Source organism: Bufo gargarizans, chromosome 5, assembly GCF_014858855.1.
Source record: "Bufo gargarizans isolate SCDJY-AF-19 chromosome 5, ASM1485885v1, whole genome shotgun sequence".
Lineage (NCBI taxonomy): Eukaryota > Metazoa > Chordata > Amphibia > Anura > Bufonidae > Bufo > Bufo gargarizans.
The window spans coordinates 236,299,298-236,323,236 of record NC_058084.1 but is presented as its reverse complement, the minus strand read 5'-3'; the positions used below and the strand labels follow the sequence as shown (position 1 = coordinate 236,323,236).

General features: G+C 45.2%; 1 protein-coding gene across 4 annotated transcripts in view; it reads left to right on the top strand.

Moving 5' to 3' along the window:
• The window catches only part of TRIO (trio Rho guanine nucleotide exchange factor), a 584,493-nt gene that overhangs the window by 424,074 nt on the left and 136,480 nt on the right, over positions 1-23,939 (top strand). For all 4 annotated transcript variants that reach the window (XM_044293534.1, XM_044293537.1, XM_044293535.1 and 1 more), the window contains exons 39-40: positions 2,387-2,535; positions 19,764-19,830. In XM_044293534.1, coding sequence (XP_044149469.1) covers positions 2,387-2,535; positions 19,764-19,830 — 216 coding nt within the window. The remainder of the gene's footprint in view (positions 1-2,386; positions 2,536-19,763; positions 19,831-23,939) is intronic.

Genomic DNA, 23,939 nt, shown 5'->3' with positions numbered 1-23,939 from the left:
GAGTTCAGCTCATGCAAAATGGGAGCAAAACCGAAAGTGTTGCGTTTTATATTTTTGTTCAGTGTATTTATATAAAGATCTAACAACACAGATGTGAAAAAACTCAAAGAATAATCCCCAGGTGCTGATCAGGCAGGTATGCACTGAACAGCACTTGGCAGTCACGGCTCGCACGCAGAAAAAGTGGTGCAGAGCCGAAAAATAGTAAAAATAAAATAAAATGACCAAATAAAGCGCATGGACCAAATGGTGTTTGTAAAAAAAAAAAAAAGGATGGGGGGGAAGGGACAGTGACGGAGGGTGGTTTATGCATCTGGAAGCATAGAACCTCTCTGCATGCAGTCACCAGCTAGAATGGTTGCATGCAGGGAGGTTCAGCCCTTTCCTGTGCAGCTATAGCGCTGCCTTTGGCTGGAGCGTTGTTTCAGCCAATCGCAGTGCTGGCGGGGGACGCCAAACACCGGTGTCCCCTGCCTCACCTCAGTGGAGACCAGTGCTGACCAGTTCAGCACCGGTCACCTCCCCCTAACCACTCCCGCCCCGCCCCGTAGCTTCTTTCAGCTTCCAGCGCTGCAATGTGTCAGTCTTCATTGACCTGCCAATCGCAGTGCTTGGAGCTGCAGGGGGGCGGTGCTGCACCATGCTGCCCTTACCCAGCATGGCTGTCTGCCAGGAAGTGCAGCCATGGTGCCCCTATTCAGCCGCGATCCTCCCCGAACACGAGGCGGACCGTGCACCATACATGTACGGTGATGGTCCTTAAGTCACTTCCAGCTGCGCCATAAATGAACAGCGCGGTCCTTAATGTTCATACACACAGATCAGGGAAAATTAGTTACATGATCAAATACAGGGAACAGTTCACACACACCTACAGAAGTCCTCAGCCAGCACCCACAACACAAGTAACCAGCATTATACGTGAACACATCAACAGCAGCCAGTACATGTGTGTCACAGTGAACAGCATTGTCATTGCCCTTGTTCACAAGCCCAGCGAGCGCCATAGCCTCTGGGTTTCTGCTGCTTTTAACGCTAATCGCAGGTATTTAACCCCTCAAATGAGAACTCATACACCTAGGAGTACATGCTCCCAGGGTGGAACACTATCGCCTTGCTTAGATTGGCGAAGGTATTGGATTATAAATAATTTTCACGTGCATTGGTATAATGGCTCATACACACGAAAATATTTATTTTTTCACGTGCCTTCCGTTTTTATTTTCCACCTGTATGCTGAACTGTTCACTTCAATGGGGAAAACCGATGGCCGCATTGCGGACAAGAATAGGGCTGTTTTATTAGTGGCTTTCCATACGGAATGCACACATCCAGTATCCGTGTTGCAGACCACAAAACATCCAACGCTCATGTACATGAGCCCTAAATTCCATTACTCAAGAGAGTTCTTAAAAATATAACAAATAAAACAAATATAATCATCCCTCTTTACCCAAACGTAAAATAAACTATAAAAAAATAATACATAGGCAAAAACACCAGTACTATTAAAATATAAATATATTTATCCCATATGGTGAACGGCATAATGGGGGGAAAAAAATCATAATAGCCAATTCGCCATTTTTTCCGTCACGTCACTTCCCCATAAAATGTAATAAAAAGTCATCAGTCATACACACCACAAAATGGTGTCCGCAAAAATATTGTGATAAAAAGAAAAAAAAAATCCCAATTTTTTTTCAGTATCAAAAAACGATACAAATATGGTATCACTGTAATCGGACTTACCCAGAGAATGATGGGCACAGGTCCGTTTTTACCACATAGGGGACACAGTAAAAACATAACCCATAAAACTGGCGGAATAGTGTTTTGTTTTTTTCCTTACCAATTTTACCCCATTTGGAATTTTATTCCAACTTCCCACTGCATTTTACGCAACAGTAAATGGTCCCATTAGGTACAACTTGTGGTGCGAAGAACAAGTCCTCATAGGGCTATGTGAACAGAAAAATTTAAAATGTATGACTCCAGAATAAGAGGGTTTAAAAAAATTAAAACACAAAAACTAAAAGTCGTTAAGGGCCCTTATTCTACAGCACCATTTTTATAATGCACTGCCATAAAGTCAGTTAAAATTAGTGGCACAATGCAATGCATTTTTTCTAGCGTTTCTAATGAAAATAATTGAAAAATATTGGTATGTGTGACAGATCTATCTAAAAATTCTTGCAGTTAGGGTTGTGTACTTTAGTGAAACATGTGGAATGATGATGTGTAGTAGGCTTTTTTCAGAAAGCAAACTGCAATACCGAGGTAGGGATCATATAGAACTGTACAGTGGAAATGTAGAAGTAATGTACAGTATACAATCCAATATACAAAATGCTTGAATATCTTACTTAATATTGGCGTTTTACAGGCTTTGGAAGACCGGCCAAGTTTTCTTCAAGTAGACCAAGGTGACAGCAGCAGTCCATCTTTTAATCCTTCAGATACATCTCTACAATCTTCAGCATCCCCAATTGAGGAGATTGAAGAAAAGAAGTCTAGTTCCCTAAAGAGACGACAGTAAGGAATATAATGTAACATAGTTTATAAGCCTAAAAAAAGACATCTGTCCATCCAGTTCAGCCTGTTATCCTGCAAATTGATCCAGAGGAAGGCAAAAAAAACTGAGGTAGAAGCCAATTTTCCCCACTTTATGTAAAAAAAACTTTATTTAAAAAAAAAAAAAAATCCTTCCCGACTCCAATCAGGCAATCAAAATAACTCCCTGGATCAATGACCCCTCTCTAGCAACTATAACCTGTAATATTATTATGCTCCAGAAATACATCCAGGCTCCTCTTGAACTCCTAGTAAATTCACCATCACCACCTCCTCAGGAGGAGTGTTCCATAGATTTCTACTGCTCTTACCCTAAAGAATCCTCTTCTATGTTTGTGTACAAACCTTCTTTCCTCTAGACGCAGAGGATGTCCACTCGTCACAGTCACAGTCCTGGGGATAAAAGATGATGGGAGAGATCTCTCTACTGACCCCTGATGTATCTATTCATAGTTATTATATCTCCCCTTAGTCGTCTTTTTTTCTAATTTTGATCATCTTTCGGGGTACTGTTGTCCACCCATATTACTTTAGTTGCCCTCCTCTGAGCCCTTTCCAGCTCTGCTATGTCTGCCATGTTCATAGGATCCCAGAACTGTACACGTGTACACAGTACTCCATGTGTGACTAGTGATTTGTAAAGTGGCAGGATTATGTTCTCATCACGGGCATCTATGCCCCTTTTGATGCAACACATTTCATATTTGCCTTGGCAGCAGCTGCCTGACACTGGTTTCTACAGCTTAGGCTACTTTCACACTAGCGTTCAGAGCGGATCCGTTCTGAACGGCTCCGCTCATATAATGCAGACGGTGGCTCCGTTCAGAACGGATCCGTCTGCATTATATTGTATAAAATTTTCTAAGTGTGAAAGTAGCCTGAGCGGATCCATCCAGACTTTTACATTGAAAGTCAATGGTGGACGGATCCGTTTGAAGATTGAGCCATAGTGTGTCATCTTCAAACGGATCCGTCCCCCATTGACTTACAATGTAAGTCTGGACGGATCCGCACAGCCAGGCGGCCACCCGAACGCTGCAAGCAGCGTTCAGGTGTCCGCCTGCTGAGCGGAGGCTGAACGCCGCCAGACTGATGCATTCTGAGCGGATCCGCGTCCACTCAGAATGCATTAGGGCTGGACGGAAGCGTTCGGGTCCGCTTGTGAGCCCCTTCAAACGGAGCTCACAAGCGGACAGCCGAACGTTAGTGTGAAAGTAGCCTTAGCTTGATGTTCACTAAAATTTTCAATTCCTTTTCCATGTTAGATTATTTTTATATAACTTTACAGGTGAATTTAATGTTACCTTCTCTAAACTTTTGAATGCACATGTCCAGCTGTTCAATGTTTCAATACTTTTAGCAAAACTTGCTGTTCTCTAACGAGGAATTTAACGGCAAAATTCACAATAGGTGGTTGAGCCATAAATCGCCCAATAATTTCCTGGTTCAATTAGAATTGGCATTTAAAGGGAACCTGTCACCAAAAAATCGCTTATTAAGCTGTTAATAGTACCTTATAGTGCTTCATAGTAGTGTCCTAATGTACTTTTTCTTCGTTTAGCCGCATTTAGCCTCCTTGAGAAATTGATGTTTTATTCAGCCGCAGGAGGGCGGATCAGAAATGTGTTGCGGATCAGAAATGTGTTGCATCAAAAGGGGCATAGATGCCCGTGATGAGATCATAATCCTGCCACTTTACAAATCACTAGTCACACATGGAGTACTGTGTACATGTGTACAGTTCTGGGATCCTGTGGGGCACATGAGGCTGGCTGCCATAGTCAGCTCCCTGCTGCTTTGTGCACAACGCACAGGGCAGCAGGGAGAGTGTAAAGTCCTATTCACCCTAATAAAGATCTATTAGGGTGAATATGACAAGGGTTCTAGCCCTTAAGGAGGCTAATAATTATAATAATAATAAAAAGTAAAAAGTTTAACCCCTCCCCAAATATAGAAAACACTCGCAATATAGATTTTAGGCCATATCGCCCACCCCTACGCTACAGCAGCCCTTTACTGCGCATGCGGGCTGGGAGTACGGTGCCGGCACTGAGATCTGGCGTGTCAATAAAGGCGGCGGGAGGCGAAGAGAGCAGGATTGGAGACACCTAGGCCGCTGCCCCCTTGACTTCAAACCGGACTTGAAGCACGGGGCAGCGGCTGAATAAAACATCGATTTCTCAAGGAGGCTAAATGCGGCTAAATGAAGAAAAAGTGCATTAGGACACTACTATGCAGCACTATAAGGTACTATTAACAGCTTAATAAGCAATTTTTTGGGTGACAGGTTCCCTTTTAAACAGTCCTCTTCATCATACTGTTCACATTTTGACATCATGAGACCAAGATCAACAGTACCTTGCTATTGCGAGGCTTCAAGCGGGATCTTCTCAGACAGAAGCGGAAACATCAGCAGGTTGCAACAGAGATATAGAGAGATAGGCATAGAAGTGGATGTTCTTTGGCCATATCCCACACTGATGACCGCTTCATTGTGAACAATGCCCCGTGGAACTGGATGAAGAATGCCACACAACTCCAGGCACATTTAAGGGAGATGAGAGACACCAAAGTGTCACCTCAGACTATTCGAAACGGTTTACATCAGCGCAGTCTGCGTGCTAGACGACCTGTAAGGGTACCTGAACACACCACCAGGCACAGGCGTCATAGTCTTGCATGGGCCAGGGAGCATCTACGCTGGTCGAGAGACCATGGGCATCAGTGCTGTTCACTGATGAAAGTCGATTCACGCTTACCAGAAATGATGGCCGCCAACGTTGTTGGAAACGTCAAGGAGAGCGGTAACTGTTGTCCCCAGACAAGCCTTTTGTGGTGGTGGTGTTACAATGTGGGCAGGTGTCTAGTCAATACTGAACAGTCCTAATTGTATCTTCATGATGACAGTGCACCAGCTCATTGAGGTCATATCATTAGGGAATGGCTGCTGGAGACTGGGGTACCTCAAATGGAGGGGCTTGCACTTTCTCCAGGCCTGAATCCCATTGAAATCAGCTGGGATCAGCTGAGTCACCGTGTAGAGGCTGTAACCATACCCCAGAACCTTATATGACCTGAGGGCCGCCCTTCGAAAGAGTGGGGTGCCATGCCTCAGCAGACAATAAAAGTAAACTTGTGAACAGCATGAGACGTAGTCGTCTAACTGTAATTGATGCTGAATGCCACATGAAAAGTTATAGAGACGTTGACATTTTTTGTGGGGGTATCCCCCCATTTTTGTTGGCTTTTGTTTCAGTAGTAGTGTAAATGTAGTACATAGTTCAGCATCAGAACCCTGTTAGAAGTTTTGCTATAACTTTAAATTATCTTTAGATTCTGTTATTGAGCTACCAGGCACTCAATACAGCTACTCAAACAAACTTTTAGTTATGGCAGTTTATTAGCCATTATAGATTTAATAAGTGACATTTCTGAAAGCTAGATATTGTTTTACTACAAACAAGTGCTGAACATATATGTAGTTGTGTGTAATTTAGTCTGTATACCCGTCCAACTACATCATCCAAGTTTCTTCTCATTATTATATTTTCATGACTTAAAAGTGGCCTAACGCACTCATATATAAAGTGTGTGGGAGCACCCTCAATTATTGAGTACAGGTATTTCAGCCACACACATTGCAGAATGGTGCATAAGATCAAGCGCATAGCCATTCTTTAACCTCCATAACATTGTTAGTATTACAGGGTGTACTAAACAGCTCAGTGGCTTTAAATTTGGCATTATCATAGGAATCCAAGAAAATGGAAGCTTTGGCTTCCTCAAGTAAAACCAGGATTCTTTATTTCATCCCGTTTAAAATATGTAGTACATAGTAACGTCTAGACCTATGTGTTTCAAAAGAATACAATCCTGCTTGGGGTACTTTCACACAGGCGTTATTCCGTCCTAGGGGCTCAATACCGGAAAAGAACTGATCAGTTTTAGGCCTCATGCACACGACCGTTGTTGTGGTCCGCATCCGAGCCACATTTTTTGCGGTTCGGGTGCGGATCCATTCACTTCAATAGGGCCGCAAAAGATGCGGACTGTACTCCGTGTGCTGTCCGCATCCGTTGCTCCGTTCTGTGGCCCCGCAAAAAAAATACAGCATGTCCTATTCTTGTCAGTTTTGCGGACAAGAATAGGCATTTCTACAATGGGCCGCCCATTCCGTTCTGCAACTTACAGAAGGCACACGGGCGGCTTCCGTTTTTTTGCGGACCGCAAAAAACTGAACGGTCATGTTCATGAGGCCTTATCCTGATGCATTCTGAATAGCGAGCACTCCCATCAGGATGTCTTCAGTTCAGTCTTTTTGCCATTTCAGGATGGACAAAATGCTGCTACATGCTGCAGTTTTCTTTCCGGCCAAAAAGACTGAACACTTGCCGGATCCGGCATTAATTTACATTGAAGTGTATTAGTGCTGGATCCGTCATTAAGTGTTCCGGCATTCCGGTCTGCGCATGCACAGACCGAAAAAATTGCTAAATTTTTTTTATACCGATCCGTTTTTCCGGATGACACCTGAGTTGGATCCAGCATTTCAATGCATTTGTCAGACTGATCCGAATCAGTCTGACAAATGCCATCAGTTTGCACACTTTTTGCTGGATCCGGCAGGCAGTTCCGGTGATGGAACTGCCTGTCGGAATCCTCTGCCGCAAGTGTGAAAGTCCCCTTAGTCATGGTCATAAATATATATGCTACCCCAAGATTATAAATGGTCATTAAAATAACTTAATAATAATCCAAACAATGGATTAGTATTGGAGGGGAGTGAAGAAACCTGCCCCTTACTATTTGTAATCTTGTGGTAGCATATAGGTTCATGACTAAGCAGGATTGGATTCTTCTGAAACGTGTAGGTCCAGACACTACTATGTACGATATATTTTAATAGAATCGAATATTCTATTGTTGGTTTTACTTTGTGTCAAAGCTTTCATTTTTCTTTCTAAGGGGTTGTGCAAGTTGTGGAAAAAACAAAGCAAGTTTCAGGTAAAACATATATTTCCTCATTCTCCTAGTTCTGTTACAAGTCCCAGCTGTACAGTACAATGACATTTCTGATACACACATGATCTCCCCCTACCTGTTCGTGTGCAGTTCTCTGCAGACACTTTGCAACCAGCACAAGAGTACAGAGGAGAGAACTCCTGCAGTCTTTGTCAGTGCTAAATTTGCAGGGTGAGGAGGGAGTGAGGATCCTGTGCACAGCATTTATCTCTTTAGTACGTGGAGAAGAGGAAACCCTGCAGCTGCTCAGTCTGAGCTGCTGATGGTAGAAGGGGTTAAAGAGGTGCAGAATTGGGGGCGTGGGCTGTAGCTCCAACCAGCACAGCCTTCACAATGACATTCCATGCATAGAGGTAGACCTGGTCCCTGTCTTGTGCATGGAACATCGTCAGAGCAGGGAATGAAAAGGACATCACAGGTCATGTGACCTGCAGCAAACTAGGAGAACAGGGCCACTGTAGAAGAAGTGAATTGAAAACCCCTTACATTTGCTTAGAACGACGACGACACCTTTAATTCTATATGTTGTGGAACCGACACATTTTTTACTTGCAAGCACCACCAAGTGAGACTGTATAGAGTGAGCACGGTAAGCTACATACCTACCCTTGTCTCTGGTTTTCAATTATCATAGGATGCCTGCTTTTCAAGTCAGTTTGTGAAATTTCTGATCTGTCACTTCTGTCCACAAGATAACCATGCACAATGCCAGGGGTTAGTTGGAATGCTGTTAATGCATACCACCACTGGACTCTGGAGCTGTGAAAACATGTTCTTACACACTCTCAAATGATTCTGGGTTTGTGGCATGCCCTTAAGGCACTATCTACCTTTACCTTCCGAAATGCAGTTTCTATTGTACTATTTGGTGGACTATACCCCTGTGCACATTAAGGTCCATAAAGACATGGTTTGACAAGTTCTTCAGTGGAGAACCTTAAAATGGTGTACACAAAGCCACTTTGACGCTCAGCTGTGCTACATAGGAGTACAATTAGACCATGTTGAAGGATGGCGCTGCATTATGGTATCGTCATTGGTGACCGTAGCTCTGCCAACTCAGGTAACGGATGCAAGTTATGTCATTTTGACCAAGAGTAAAGCATCTTCAATCTAATTGAGGCACAATTACAGTAGATCCTGTTGCAAACTAGATAGCTGTAAGCTGTAAAGTCAGGCAGATTATGGTAGTTGACAGTGCGTAGCAACAGTAGCAAAAGGCAGTGCATGGTTTATATCTCCAAACACTGTCTTTTTTTACCCCAGAGAACAAAGGAATAATTAGTATTATAATTTAAGTTTTCAATCGTGTACCGAAGTCTATACTTGTCAAGTCAATGTGTTTCATACATTACATCATTAATAGCTTAATATTTTTCTGTGACCACATTAGAAGATCTCCATATGTAAGAAAAGTCACGCCTCTTGTACCCTTTCCATTTCCCGACTGGTTAAAAGTTCATGTTATGTGACATACTCAAGCCTTACTCCTCTTTATACTTCATGATAGTTAATTGGCTAAAGGTTTTCTAACACATATAAGAATTGATATCTAATGCATTTTTTATCTTTGATCCATCGTCCTCTGATTCCATTATCCTTGTTTGTTTGCCATAAACTAAAGAAGCTGACAAGTGTCCAATAATCAAGTGTTTGTAGAGTACATAAATGTCACGAAGACTCAATGATTTCATAACTAGCTAGATCAAATCAGAAACATGTTTTAATTTAGTTTCTTAGCAAAAGTACATCACAATTATTCACTTAATAACCAAGCTATTTCTTCACTTTAACTCTTTGCTAAACTGAGGTGCAACTCTAAGATGTCTGATTAAGGCTACTTTCACTCTAGCGTTTCTATTTTCCGGTATTGAGATGCATCATAGGGCCTCAATACCAGAAATAAACGCTTCCATTTTATCCCCATTCATTGTCAATAGGAACAAAAGGAAATTAACAGAACGGAGTGCTCCAAAATGCATTCCGATCCGTTTGGTTGTGTTCCCATACTGGAAAGCAAACCGCAGAAAGCTGTGGTTTGCCTGTGTGTTATGCCGTATCAGCAAGACTGATCCGGCATGACCCACAATGCAAATCAATTGGGATGTTTAACTCTGACACTGACACAATAGAAAACTGATCCGTCCCCCATTTACTTTCAATGGAGTTTGACTGATCCGTCTTGGCTATGTTAAAGATAATACAACTAGATCCGTTCATAACGGATGCAGGTGGTTGAATTATCAGTAATGAAAGCGTTTTTGCTGAATCCTGCCGTATCCAGCAAAAATGCTGGTGTGAAAGTAGCCTAAGACAACATGGCAGACCCACAGGTAGTTTCTTACATAAGCCAGAACTCTACTGTAATATGGCAACCCTCCCTACCATGCCTATACACCACTGTAATTAAACACCCCCCTGCCTGAATGTACTCCACTATGTATTCAAGTATTCTATAATAAGATTAGATTAGATTCAACTTTGGGTTCATGCAGGTTGCTGTTATGCTTTCTATAGTCCACAATCATTTCCTTAGTCTTTTTGACATTACACACCAGATTGTTCTCATGACACCAATTAACCCCCTAACTGTTTTGCCCCAGTCCAGCTCCAGCAGTGGGAAAAGTAGCTAACAGTGATTTCTCCTCTGTTGCTTTAACTGTCATTTTGGTCTTGTATGAAAGCATGGGCTGTCAGCTTTCAAACAAGACCAGTTGCATGTTTCTACCTGCTAGCATTCAGGATATAGCAGCATCTAAAGCAGCCCTCCCCCTCCAGTTAGCTACTTTTCCCACTGCCCGAGCTGGACTCGGGCAAAACAGGGGGTTAATATGCTGCCTCACCTCATCCCTGTATGCTGCTTCAAGCCCACAAGTGTGGTATGGTCTGCAAATTTGATCAAGGAATTAGACTTGACGAGTGAATGGTGAATACAGAAAGGAGCTACACAACCCTGCGGGACTCTTGTATTGATTATGATCGGTTTCCAATGGGCACCATTTGCCTTCACAGACTGCAAACTATCCGTTAGAAAACGTAGAGGTTATCCGAATTCTAAATGATCCCCTCCAATGCCTAAGCCCCTTTTAGTCTGGTCACCGTCGCGACCTGCCCTCTCCCCCATCGCTGGATGTTTTGATGCAGCGGCGGCCGTGCTGGGATCCAGAGCGACGCATGTGCCAGAGAGCAGGTAAGTATAATCTATACGAAGGGCCGGGCATTGGGGGGCATCTTTTACCAACCCCTTTAAGATCCATCTTCACAGAGATGGACTAACTACCAAGCTTCTTAACTAGCCTAAAGGGATTTACTGTTAAACACTAAATGAAAAATAAAAAGCAATCATCCAATCCTCAAAGTGAGATAGTACAATATGTAATGTTGTGGTAATTGTCCTCCATGACTGTATTTCATTGATGAGCAAATTGATACGGGTCAATCTCTGGGGATCTACTAGATTTCAAGTGAGACAGAACCAATTTTTCAAAACATTTTAAAATAACAGACATCAATGCTGCTGGTTAGTAGTCCTGAAATCGCTGAACACTTAAGCTAGTTTCACACTAGCGGCACGGACCTCCAGCAGGCTGTTCTGGCGGGTGAACAGCCTGTCGGATCCATCCTACCGCTATTCCATGCGTGCAGGGCCGGACTGGGACAAAAAATAGGCCCGGGCATTTTTGACTGAGCAGCCCAATCACATGACCCCCAACAGGCCCCACCCCCTCGCAGTCTAGGGGCGGAGCCAAAGCCGGAAGCACAATTGAGAGGCAGGGCCAGCCACCAGTAAGATAGGAAGGCTTCAGCCAACACACAAGCTTCTTTGGGGGTCCCCAGGTGACATTAGGGGTCTTAGTACGATCCGGCCACCTAATCCGGCAGAAAATGCAAGGAATTGACTGGACACAAAGCACAGCATGCAGCGGTTTATGTCCCGCTGATTCTCTGCATTTTTCCCAGATTGTGGCCGGATCTCTTCCGTACCCCATTATAGTTAATGGGGCCGGTGGGCATTCTGTCAGCATCCAGCAGTGCCGGATCCAGTGGATTCTCAGCTGGAACAGCCGCCAGGATCACTAACACAGATGTGAAAGTAGCCTCATACAGCACCCCATACCTCTTATATCCAGGGACGTCTCCTCTGATGTAGATGTTCTCTTTCTTCATCTTCTCCATTCAGACCAGACCACTGTGATCATTTCTTTCAGCCATCTCCTGTCTCTGCAGAGTTTGACAGACATCTTAGTTTCCTACTTTTCCATCATCCTCCAATTAACATCCCATCATGCACCCCCAATACTGAGAAGCTGTGCTCCCCAAAACTATACTGCAAAAAGAAATGTGCTAAGCTGATGCTGTGCCAGGTGCCCCCAAAGTAATGGTGCTCCCAAAGTCCCAACAATAGTAATTATTTCTTTGCCAGAGCGCATTTAGTAGTAATAGTGCTCCTAACAGTGCCCCCAATAGTAATTGTGTCCCACAAGTAATAATGCTCCCATAGTCCCCCAGTTGTAAGAAAGCCCACCATAATGCCCCGATAGTAATAATTCTCTTTATAATGTGTGACAGTAGAACCCCCCCCCCCTTATAATGTGCACCAGTACAAAAAATGCCCCGTCGTGTGGCAGTAAAAAAAGAAATACCTCCTCTTAGTGCCCCCAGTAGGGCCATGTGTTCTAATGACCTGCACTGTGTGCCACTACATAAAAACACTTAGTGCCACCAGTTGAGCTTAGGTGCCCATAGTGACCTTATAATTTGTGCCAGTATAAAATACTCCTATATAGTCCCCCCAGAAGATGCCCCCATAGTGCTCCTTCCCCGTCTCCATAGTGCCCTCCATAATGTGGCACTATAAAATGCCCCACATAGATACCCCCATAATGCTCCTTTCCTCCCTTCCCCATAGTGGCATCAAAATGGGTGCCAGTATTAATGCCCCTATATAATGCCCTCACTGTGCTCTTGTCCCCCACTTCTCCATAGTGCCCACCTATAATGGGTGCCAGTATATAGGGCCCCCAGTAGATGCCCCCATAGTGCAGTCATACACGCACTCTCCACGTACATGGACACAGTCATACACGCACTCTCCACGTACATGGACACAGTCATACACGCACTCTCCACGTACATGGACACAGTCATACACGCACTCTCCACACACATGGACGCAGTCATACACGCACTCTCCACGTACATGGACGCAGTCATACACGCACTCTCCACACACATGGACGCAGTCATACACGCACTCTCCACGTACATGGACGCAGTCATACACGCACTCTCCACACACATGGACGCAGTCATACACGCACTCTCCACGCACATGGACGCAGTCATACACGCACTCTCCACACACATGGACACAGTCATACACGCACTCTCCACACACATGGACGCAGTCATACACGCACTCTCCACGCACATGGATGCAGTCATACACGCACTCTCCACACACATGGACACAGTCATACACGCACTCTCCACACACATGGACACAGTCATACACGCACTCTCCACACACATGGACACAGTCATACACGCACTCTCCACACACATGGACGCAGTTATACACGCACTCTCCACATACATGGACGCAGTCATACACGCACTCTCCACATACATGGACGCAGTCATACACTCACTCTTCACACACATGGACTCAGTCAAACACACACTCTCCACGTACATGGACGCAGTCATACACGCACTCTCCACGCACATGGACGCAGTCATACACGCACTCTCCACACACATGGACGCAGTCATACACAGACTCTCCACATACATGGACGCAGTCATACACGCACTCTCCACATACATGGACGCACTTATACACAGACTCTCCACATACATGGACGCGCTCATACACGCACTCTCCACACACATGGACGCAGTCATACACGCACTCTCCACGTACATGGACGCAGTCATACACGCACTCTCCACGTACATGGACGCAGTCATACACGCACTCTCCACGCACATGGACGCAGTCATACACGCACTCTCCACACACATGGACGCAGTCATACACGCACTCTCCACACACATGGACGCAGTCATACACGCACTCTCCACACACATGGACGCACTTATACACAGACTCTCCACATACATGGACGCGCTCATACACGCACTCTCCACACACATGGACGCGCTCATACACGCACTCTCCACGTACATGGACGCAGTCATACACGCACTCTCCACATACATGGACGCAGTCATACACGCACTCTCCACATACATGGACACAGTCATACACGCACTCTCCACGTACATGGACGCAGTCATACACGCACTCTCCACGTACATGGACACAGTCATACACGCACTCTCCACGTACATGGACGCAGTCATACACGCACTCTCCACGTACATGGACGCAGACATACACGCACTCTCCACGTACATGGACGCAGACATACACGCACTCTCCACATACATGGACGCAGTCATACACGCACTCTCCACATACATGGACGCGGTCATACACGCACTCTCCACACACATGGACACAGTCATACACGCACTCTCCACATACATAGACGCGCTCATACACAGACTCTCCACATACATGGATGCAGTCATACACGCACTCTCCACACACATGGACACAGTCATACACGCACTCTCCACGTACATGGACGCAGTCATACACGCACTCTCCACGTACATGGACGCAGTCATACACGCACTCTCCACATACATGGACGCAGTCATACACGCACTCTCCACATACATGGACGCAGTCATACACGCATTCTCCACATACATGGACGCAGTCATACACGCACTCTCCACATACAGGGGCGCACTCATACACGCACTCTCCACACACATGTACGCACTCATACACGCACTCTCCACACACATGTACGCACTCATACACGCACTCTCCACATACATGGACGCACTCATGCACACAGTCACCACATACATGGACGCACACATGCACACACTCTCCACATACATGGACGCACACATATAAAATACACATATATAGACACCCAGCTTTCCTGCTGTGCCTCTCTCCCATACTCTAATGCCTCTGCACTTGTGCCATGCAGGATAGCAGGGAAGCTGGATGACATTTCATGATATAATTCACCCAGCTTTCCTACTGTACTGCAGGTCACATGTGCACAGTCTGGAAAAGCTGAATATAACGGCAGTTCCCCTGCTACTCACATCACTGGTGCAGTTGTGGCAAACTGGCAATCCAACTGGTGTTCAGCATGCTGGGCAGGAAAGGTTCAGGCTGCAGGAATCGCGTCGCGGGTAGAAAAGGGGCGGGGCTGTTATAGCTCCGCCCACATCGGGCCGTCCTGTTGCTGGTCACCACTGTCCATCATAAGAACTGAGGAGTTGGAGAGGCGGAGCAATGTCACCGATGTCAGGTCAGTGACAGAGTGCAAGTGCAGGAGAAGTCAGCTGCTCTGACGGGCCCGGGGTGACGAAGTACAGCGACTGCTCTCGGGCCCCGAAGCAGCTGCTTCCCTGATAGTTACACCACTGGGGAGCGCTCATCTCCACTCCTGCCCGGCTGCTGCCTGCCACATTAATAAAAAATAAAAAAAACTCAGCCGGCAACCCGGCTGATTGTGTTCGGCCCGGCCCACCGGGCAAATGCCCGGTCTGCCCTATGGCCAGTCCGGCCCTGCATGCGTGTCCTCGGACTACGGCTCCGGCCCCATTGACTATAATGGGGGCGGAATTCCAGCGGCAGCACGGTAGCACACACTGATAGGCCGCCGGAATAAAATTTGGACATGTACAATTTGGCAAAAGTAAGGGAAGATTGAGCCAAATCCTACAGTCAAAGACAAATATGCCCTATTTGCATAATGTAAATTACACTACTAAGTATATCAAATGCAAATGCTCTATACAGTGATCCCTAAAAATATTAAAACTTGAGACTATAGCACTATGCAAGACGATCATGCAGAAGAAAGAATCTGCATTCCAGTAAGTTCAAATGAGCAATGTTTCTGTGGAGCCATTTTCTTTAAAAATGGCTCAGTAGTAGAACTTGTTGCTCATTCAGACATGGTTGAATACAATTAACTTTCTTCACTAAACTTATTAGACTGCTTCTTCCTTCCTCTGCGTGGTATTTTGATTATACACGTTTCTATGGACTACTTACAGTGCTGAATCGTCTCTGATTAGCTGGCTCTTTGCTAAAATTGTAATTTTTTTCAAAAGACTCCAAAACCCTTTAAAAGATAAAATGAAATTTGAAGATTTTAATATTGATGTCAGTATATGATCAGTGAGGCTCTGACACCACACACCCGCCGATCTGCAGTTTCAGAGTAGCAGTGCCAGAACTACACAGTGTCCATTGTGGTAACCGCAGTGCTGCTCCCATTATAGTAATTACTGGAGTTACTATGAAATAGCAACACACATAAATACACCATATACATGGTACACATATATAAATACACTATGTATACACTACACACACATACCACAAAACTTTTAAAAAGCCTAAAGAGCTAAACTATCAGTGGTGGTGGTGTTGTTGTGTTTTTTTGTTTTTTTACAGTGCACAGCGCTGGCCCACACCTCGGTCTCCTCCCAATGTCTGTCTGTACATGTCCCAACCTTGCTTAGTCTCCATTGTGCCACCCACATAGTAGTTATGCCAGATCTGGGATAGTTGGGAGGTATGCATACGTAAACAAACTATATAGACACTACACTCACATATACAATATACACCATACAGTATATAAATGACACCTAGGCTACACTTACAGTAGATTTACCTACACCATATACATTTTATATACATTTGTACCTATCACTAAAGACATATTTGCATACATATTATATTCTGTGCTAGCCAGAATACAGCGCCACATGCATCTTACATCAAGTGACTTCTCCTCTGATGCAAACCTTCTCATTCTTCATCTTCTCCTTTGAGACCAGACCGCCATGATGATTTTTCACCCATCTCTCGTCTCTGCAGTTTGACAAAAGACATCTTAGGTTCCTACTTTTCCATCCTCCTCCTACCTTCTTAACAACTCACCTGCCACCTTCAATAATGCTCCTGTTCTGTGTGCCAGTGCAAAGAGAATCCCTCAGTGCCCCCAGTTGAGCTAATGTCCCTATATTGTGTGCAAGTATAAAATATCCCTATATAATATCCCTAGTAAATGCCCACATAATGCTCCTCTCATCTTCCCCATAGTGCCCCCATAATGTGCCAGTATAAGATTCCCCCATAGTATCCCCCAGAAAGTGCTAGTATAAATGCCCCTTCTTAGTGCCCTCATCATGTGCCTATATAATGTGTCCCCATAATGTGCCAGTATAATGTGTCCCCCATCATGTGCCAGCAATGCCCCCATAGTGTCCCCCATGTTCCAGCAATGCCCCTAGTAGATGCCCCCATAGTGTCCCCATATGCCAGCAATTCCCCCAGTTGATGCCCCCCTAGTGTCCCCCATGTGCCAGCAATGTCCCCAGTAGATGCCCCCCATAGTGTCCCCAAGGATGTCCCAGTAGATGCCCCCATAGTGTCCCCATGTGCCAGCAATGCCCCAGTAGATGCCCCCATAGTGTCCCCCATGTGCCACAGAAAAAAACCAAAAAACAACACTTACCTCCACACTGTCAGCGATGCGATGCAGGCCTCTTCCGGCCTAGTGTCTGCAGCCTATCAGAGGAATAGGGAAGGGAGACGCCTCTCCCTTGCCCTGCTGCAGTGTTCAACTGAATTGCCGTCCTGAAGATGAATGTAGGGAGATCAGGGCTTCCACAGTGCAAGCGCTCATCTCCCGCCGATCGGGATTCAGCCGGTAAGACAGTTCTCCGATCCGTCTGAAATTTTAACAACCAGATCTGGAGAACCGGTGGGAACCGGCTGAATCCCATGCCTGGCCGTACTCCTGTTTTAACTTACCACAGTGTCCTTGGTGGGGTGTAGAACAGTGGGCATATCCGGATTGTTGCCTTTTGTAAACTTACCCAGGGCCTGAAGACTTTACATTACTGAAATATATGGATGTGGAGTCTATACGGGATAGGCGGTAACTATTCGATCGGTGAGGTTCCTACTGCTGGGACCTCTTCCGATCACGAAAACGGGTGCCCCATACCCTCTGCAGCCCCCTGAGATGAACAGAGTGTGCAGTCAGGCATGCCTGTGACCACTCCATTCTTCTCCGTGAGCATTTCAGAGATAGTGTAGTGGCGAGCTGTACTCGGCTATCTCCAGAATTTCCATAGAAATTAATGGAGCGGTGGCATGCATGTGCAACCGGCTACTCTGTTCATTTCAGGAGGGCTGGAGGGGACATGGGCCCCCCATTGTCTACATCGTTGGGGCTCCAAGCGGTAGGGCCCATAGCGATCTTATACTTATTTCCTAACCATATCTTCACTACAATATAGTCATTAGCTATAACTTGTAGCAGGGGCTGACTGGCAACTTTTGGCCCAGGGGGCAAGTAACACCCAGAGGCCCACTGAGCCCCCCCCCCCCCCCCCACACACACTTTCGTCAGCCATGTAAATTAGAACACAGTAAAACAAAATAAACTAGGCATGCTCCGATATATCGGCCGCCGAAACACATCAGCCGAAAATTGCATTTTTGGTATAATGCCGAAAGTGTCATTTTCTGGCTGATACAGTGTTGCATCCGTGTATTCTCTCCTCCCCGCTGGGCGCTGCTCTGTGTCCCCCCCATGACACTTGATGACTTTTGCAGGAGAAACTGTATATTGTGTGGCACAGTGTAGGCTATATGTGTATAACATAAACATATTTCATTTGAAAACTTACAGTTACTTGACCCTTGGGGATCTCGGACGCCACTTCCACACTTTGGCCGGGGGATCGGCGGAGCTGATGTTGTGTTTTATCCTAATGAGAAAGATTTCATAATAAGGATTTGGAGAAGGGGCAGAGGGATAGCAGAGCAGGGAGAGGCTGGTGCTGCTACTAGGGGGTCATACCATGGGGGAGTAATAAAGCCCACCATAATGCCCCCCCCCCCCCCAGTAGAAATAATTCTCCTTATAATAGACAGTGCACAAAATACCCCCTTGTAATATCCCCAGTTGAGCTAATGTCCCCATAGTGCCCCCTATAATGTGCCAGTAGCCAGATAGGGCCCCCCTATAATGTGCCAGTAGCCACATAGGGCCCCCCTATAATGTGCCAGTAGCCATAGGCCCCCCCCCCTATAATGTGCCAGTAGCCAGATAGGGCCCCCCTATAATGTGCCAGTAGCCAGATAGGGCCCCCTATAATGTGAAAGTAGCCATAGCCCCCCCCCCCCCACTATAATGTGCCAGTAGTCATAGGCCCCCCACTAATGTGCCAGTAGCCAGATAGGGCCACCCCACTAATGTGCCAGGAGTAGCCAGATAGGGGGCCCCCCTATAATGTGCCAGGAGTAGCCAGATAGGGGGCCCCCCCTATAATGTGCCAGGAGTAGCCAGATAGTGCCCCCCTGCCCCCCACATAAAGTGCCAGCCCAGTAGCCAGATAGGGGGCCCCCCTATAATGTGCCAGGAGTAGCCAGATACTGCCCCCCACCCCCCTCATAAAGTGCCAGCCCAGTAGCCAGATAGGGACAGAAATAAAGAAAAAATAAATAAATAGTCAGTCAGACTTATACTTACCTCCCTGCTTCTCTGGAATACTCCGGTCCCGCCTCCAGCCAGCACAGATGTAATTACTTTACGGCCGCGCAGCGGCTCAGTCAGGCCGCCGGACCGGCGCAGGCGGCGCGATTATGTCATTGCGCCGCTGACGTCATCGCGCCGCCTGCGCCTGTCCGGCGGCCTCTCTGATAGGCTGCCGGCAACACGCCTCCCCTGCTCCCCGTCTCCCTGGATTAAACTTGTACATTATTCCGGCCCGGCCGGCCGGGACAGCAAGCTAGACAGGCCCGGGGGGCAATTGCCCCCCTGCCCCCCGGCCCAGTCCGCCCCTGACTTGTAGATTACTAGACTTTTGTGTTGCTTTTATTTGCTAGATATATGTTTTGTACGAACTTTACTTTCAGACATGGTTACAATTAATATCATGCGTCTAGGTCATGGTTTGTATATTTTATATAATTTTAACTTTTTATATTCTGCTCTTAATTTATGAATGTAGTTACAATCAAATTTTTTTTTCAGTTATGTGTTACAGGAATTAGTCGATACAGAACGGGATTATGTGAAGGATCTTGGTTATGTTGTTGAGGTAATTTAAAAACAAATTTTACATTTTATGCTGTTTTTGTATTGAGTGAAATATACACTCACTATACAACACGCAATACATTTAGTATCAAGAGTATATACTAACCAACCAACCAAGGGGGAGTTGGAATTAAATGAAACTTTGTGTGAAAATGTAATGATATATGTACAGTACAGACCAAAAGTTTGGACACACCATCTCATTCAAAGAGTTTTCTTTATTTTCATGACTATGAAAATTGTAGATTCACACTGAAGGCATCAAAACTATGAATCAACACATGTGGAATTATATACATAACAAAAAAGTGTGAAACAACTGAAAATATGTCATATTCTAGGTTCTTCAAAGTAGCCACCTTTTGCTTTGATTACTGCTTTGCACACTCTTGGCATTCTCTTGATGAGCTTCAAGAGGTAGTCACCTGAAATGGTCTTCCAACAGTCTTGAAGGAGTTCCCAGAGATGCTTAGCACTTGTTGGCCCTTTTGCCTTCACTCTGCGGTTCAGTTCACCCCAAACCACCTCGATTGGGTTCAGGTCCGGTGACTGTGGAGGCCAGGTCATCTGGCGCAGCACCCCATCACTCTCCTTCATGGTCAAATAGCCCTTACACAGCATGGAGGTGAGTTTGGGGTCATTGTCCTGTTGAAAAATAAATGATGGTCCAACTAAACACAAACTGGATGGAATAGCATGCCACTGCAAGATGCTGTGGTAGCCATGATGGTTCAGTATGCCTTCAATTTTGAATAAATCCCCAACAGTGTCACCAGCAAAGCACCCCCACACCATCACACCTCCTCCTCCATGCTTCACGGTGGGAACCAGGCATGTAGAAGTCCATATGTTCACCTTTTCTGCGTGGCACAAAGACACGGTGGTTGGAACCAAAGATCTCAAATTTGGACTCATCAGACCAAAGCACAGATTTCCACTGGTGTAATGTCCATTCCTTGTGTTTTTTAGCCCAAACAAGTCTCTTCTGCCTGTTGCCTGTCCTTAGCAGTGGTTTCCTAGCAGATAGTGTACCATGAAGGCCTGATTCACACAGTCTCCTCTTAACAGTTGTTCTAGAGATGTGTCTGCTGCTAGAACTCTGTGTGGCATTGACCTGGTCTCTAATCTGAGCTGCTGTTAACCTGCGATTTCTGAGGCTGGTGACTCGGATGAACTTATCCTGCGCAGCAGAGGTGACTCTTGGTCTTCCTTTCCTGGGGCGGTCTGCATGTGAGCCAGTTTTATTGTAGTGCTTGATGGTTTTCGTGACTGCACTTGGGGACACTTTTAAAGTTTTCCCAATTTTTTGGACTGACTGACCTTTCTTAAAGTAATGATAGCCACTCGTTTTTCTTTACTTAGCTGCTTTTTTCTTGCCATAATACAAATTCTAACAGTCTATTCAGTAGGACTATCAGCTGTGTATCCACCTGACTTCTCCACAACACAACTGATGGTCCCAACCCCATTTATAAGGCAAGAAATCCCACTTATTTTTTTTTTTGTTTCAATCTTTTTTATTGGCATTTTGTAAAGTAAATACATATTACAATAAAAGTTGCATTACAAATTTCTTATCGTCAGTCGAGTTATTGAAAAAACAACTAACTGTATATAACATAACAGTTGTCTTATACTAAAGAGTCAAGTATTATAGACATCATCCACGATCAGTACCAATGTTCTTCATGTAAATTCAAATACTACATATAGAAAACCTTATGCTTCGTATACCCAACGTAATTCAATGAGTATCCACCCTTCCTCTGTAACCATATTAAACTTTTCTTGCTTGTTTTGCTTGTTAGCTAATGGTGATAGTCCGCTGTATAATAAATATGTGTGACGATCACATATGTGTGTTGGTCAACCCCTACGCACCCAAATCTCTATCCCAATTTTTGAGATCCCTGCTAACCTATGTATAAACTATTGACCATCTACCCCATAACACAATAACTAGAGGTTAGCCATAGCTGCCATTGTTTCACAAATTTTTGATAGGATCCGTTCCCTAAGGCTATTATTCTCTCGTAAGCAAAGGTGGTGTTAATGGCTGATACTAAATCTTTCACACTTGGTGTCTCCTGTGATTTCCACCTCTGCAGTATCATTAGTTTTGCTAAAACACAGATAACACATACCAGTTTCCTGTTTTTCAACTGGAGGTCTGTCACTCCAACTAAAAGTAAGGCCAATTGTGGAGACCACTGAACCTTCCCCTGGAGCAGCCTGTTCAGCAGCTCCTCACATTCTTTCCAGTACTTAGATAACAGAGGGCACTTCCAAAGGATGTGAAGAAGTGTACCCCCCCCTCCACAACCCCTCCAGCAGTCACCCGACACCCCCACATACATATGCTGCAATCTCTCTGGGGTGTAGTACCAGTGCAGTATAGTCTTTAAAGGGGTTGTCCCACTTCATTAAATAGGGTTTAACTAATTCATTTCCCCCCACTGAACATATCCTCCTATATATGTCATTTTCAAAAAGTTCGCATTCGTCCTAAAAAAGGTTCTATGAGAACCCTTTGTTTATTATTGTCTCCCATGGATACGGCCTCATCTCGCCGGCCGCATCCATATGCCGCGCCTGCGCACCACAGCCGAAGACATTCATCGGCCAGCCTCTTCAGTATTACGAGAACGCGCACGTCCGCGCATGCGCAGTATATCCAGCGCGTCTGAGATAGAGCTGCGCATGCGTGGGCATCCGAACAGTTCGGGCGAGTCAGCGGAGTGAGCGGACGGACGTCAGAGGAACGGGATACTATTTCCTAAAAGGTAAGTATAATATCTACTGGCCCACTAATCCACCAACGATTATTGAATACTGGGCAACACCTGGGGGGCAACTATATGCTATATATGGACACCTGGGGGCAACTCTATGCTATGTATGGACACCTGGGGGCAACTCTATGCTATATATGGACACCTGGGGGCAACTCTATGCTATCTATGGACACCTGGGGGCAACTCTATGCTATCTATGGACACCTGGGGGCAACTCTATGCTATATATGGACACCTGGGGGCAACTGTATGCTATGTATGGACACCTGGGGGCAACTCTATGCTATGTATGGACACCTGGGGGCAACTCTATGCTATGTATGGACACTGGGGGCAACTATATGAATTTTATGCAGACTGGGGGCAACTATATTATATGTATGGACACTGGGGGCAACTATATGAATTTTATGCAGACTGGGGGCAACTATATTATATGAATGGACACTGGGGGCAACTATATGAATTTTATGCAGACTGGGGGCAACTATATTATATGTATGGACACTGGGGGCAACTATATGAATTTTATGCAGACTGGGGGCAACTATATTATATCTATGGACACTGGGGGCAACTATATTATATGAATGGACACTGGGGGCAACTATATGAATTTTATGCAGACTGGGGGCAACTATATTATATCTATGGACAGCAGGGATAACAGGGATATGTAGCAGAGCTAGGTATGCGCTGGTACATTCTCAGTGATTGGTGAGGTGGGGATTATCAATATATGGCATATAAAGAATGGTGGAGAGATAGTACAGGTGTAGGACTGACATAAAATGGATATGTAGCAGAGCTAGGTATGCGCTGGTACATTCTCAGTGATTGGTGAGGTGGGGATTATCAATATATGGCATATAAAGAATGGTGGAGAGATAGTACAGGTGTAGGACTGACATAAAATGGATATGTAGCAGAGCTAGGTATGCGCTGGTACATTCTCAGTGATTGGTGAGGTGGGGATTATCAATATATGTCATATAAAGAATGGTGAAGAGATAGGGTAATACACTGATATGTGGCCGAGTTCCATATAAGCTGGGTAATAGGTCAGTGATAATATCAGACACCGGGAAAGCTGGGTAATAAGTCTATAAGACTTATTACCCAGCTTTCCCGGTATCAGATATTATCACTGACTTATTACCCAGCTTTCCCGGTATCAGATATTATCACTGACTTATTACCCAGCTTTCCCGGTGTACAATATTATTACAGACTTATTACCCAGCTTTCCCGGTATCAGATATTATCACTGACTTATTACCCAGCTTTCCCGGTGTACAATATTGTACACCGGGAA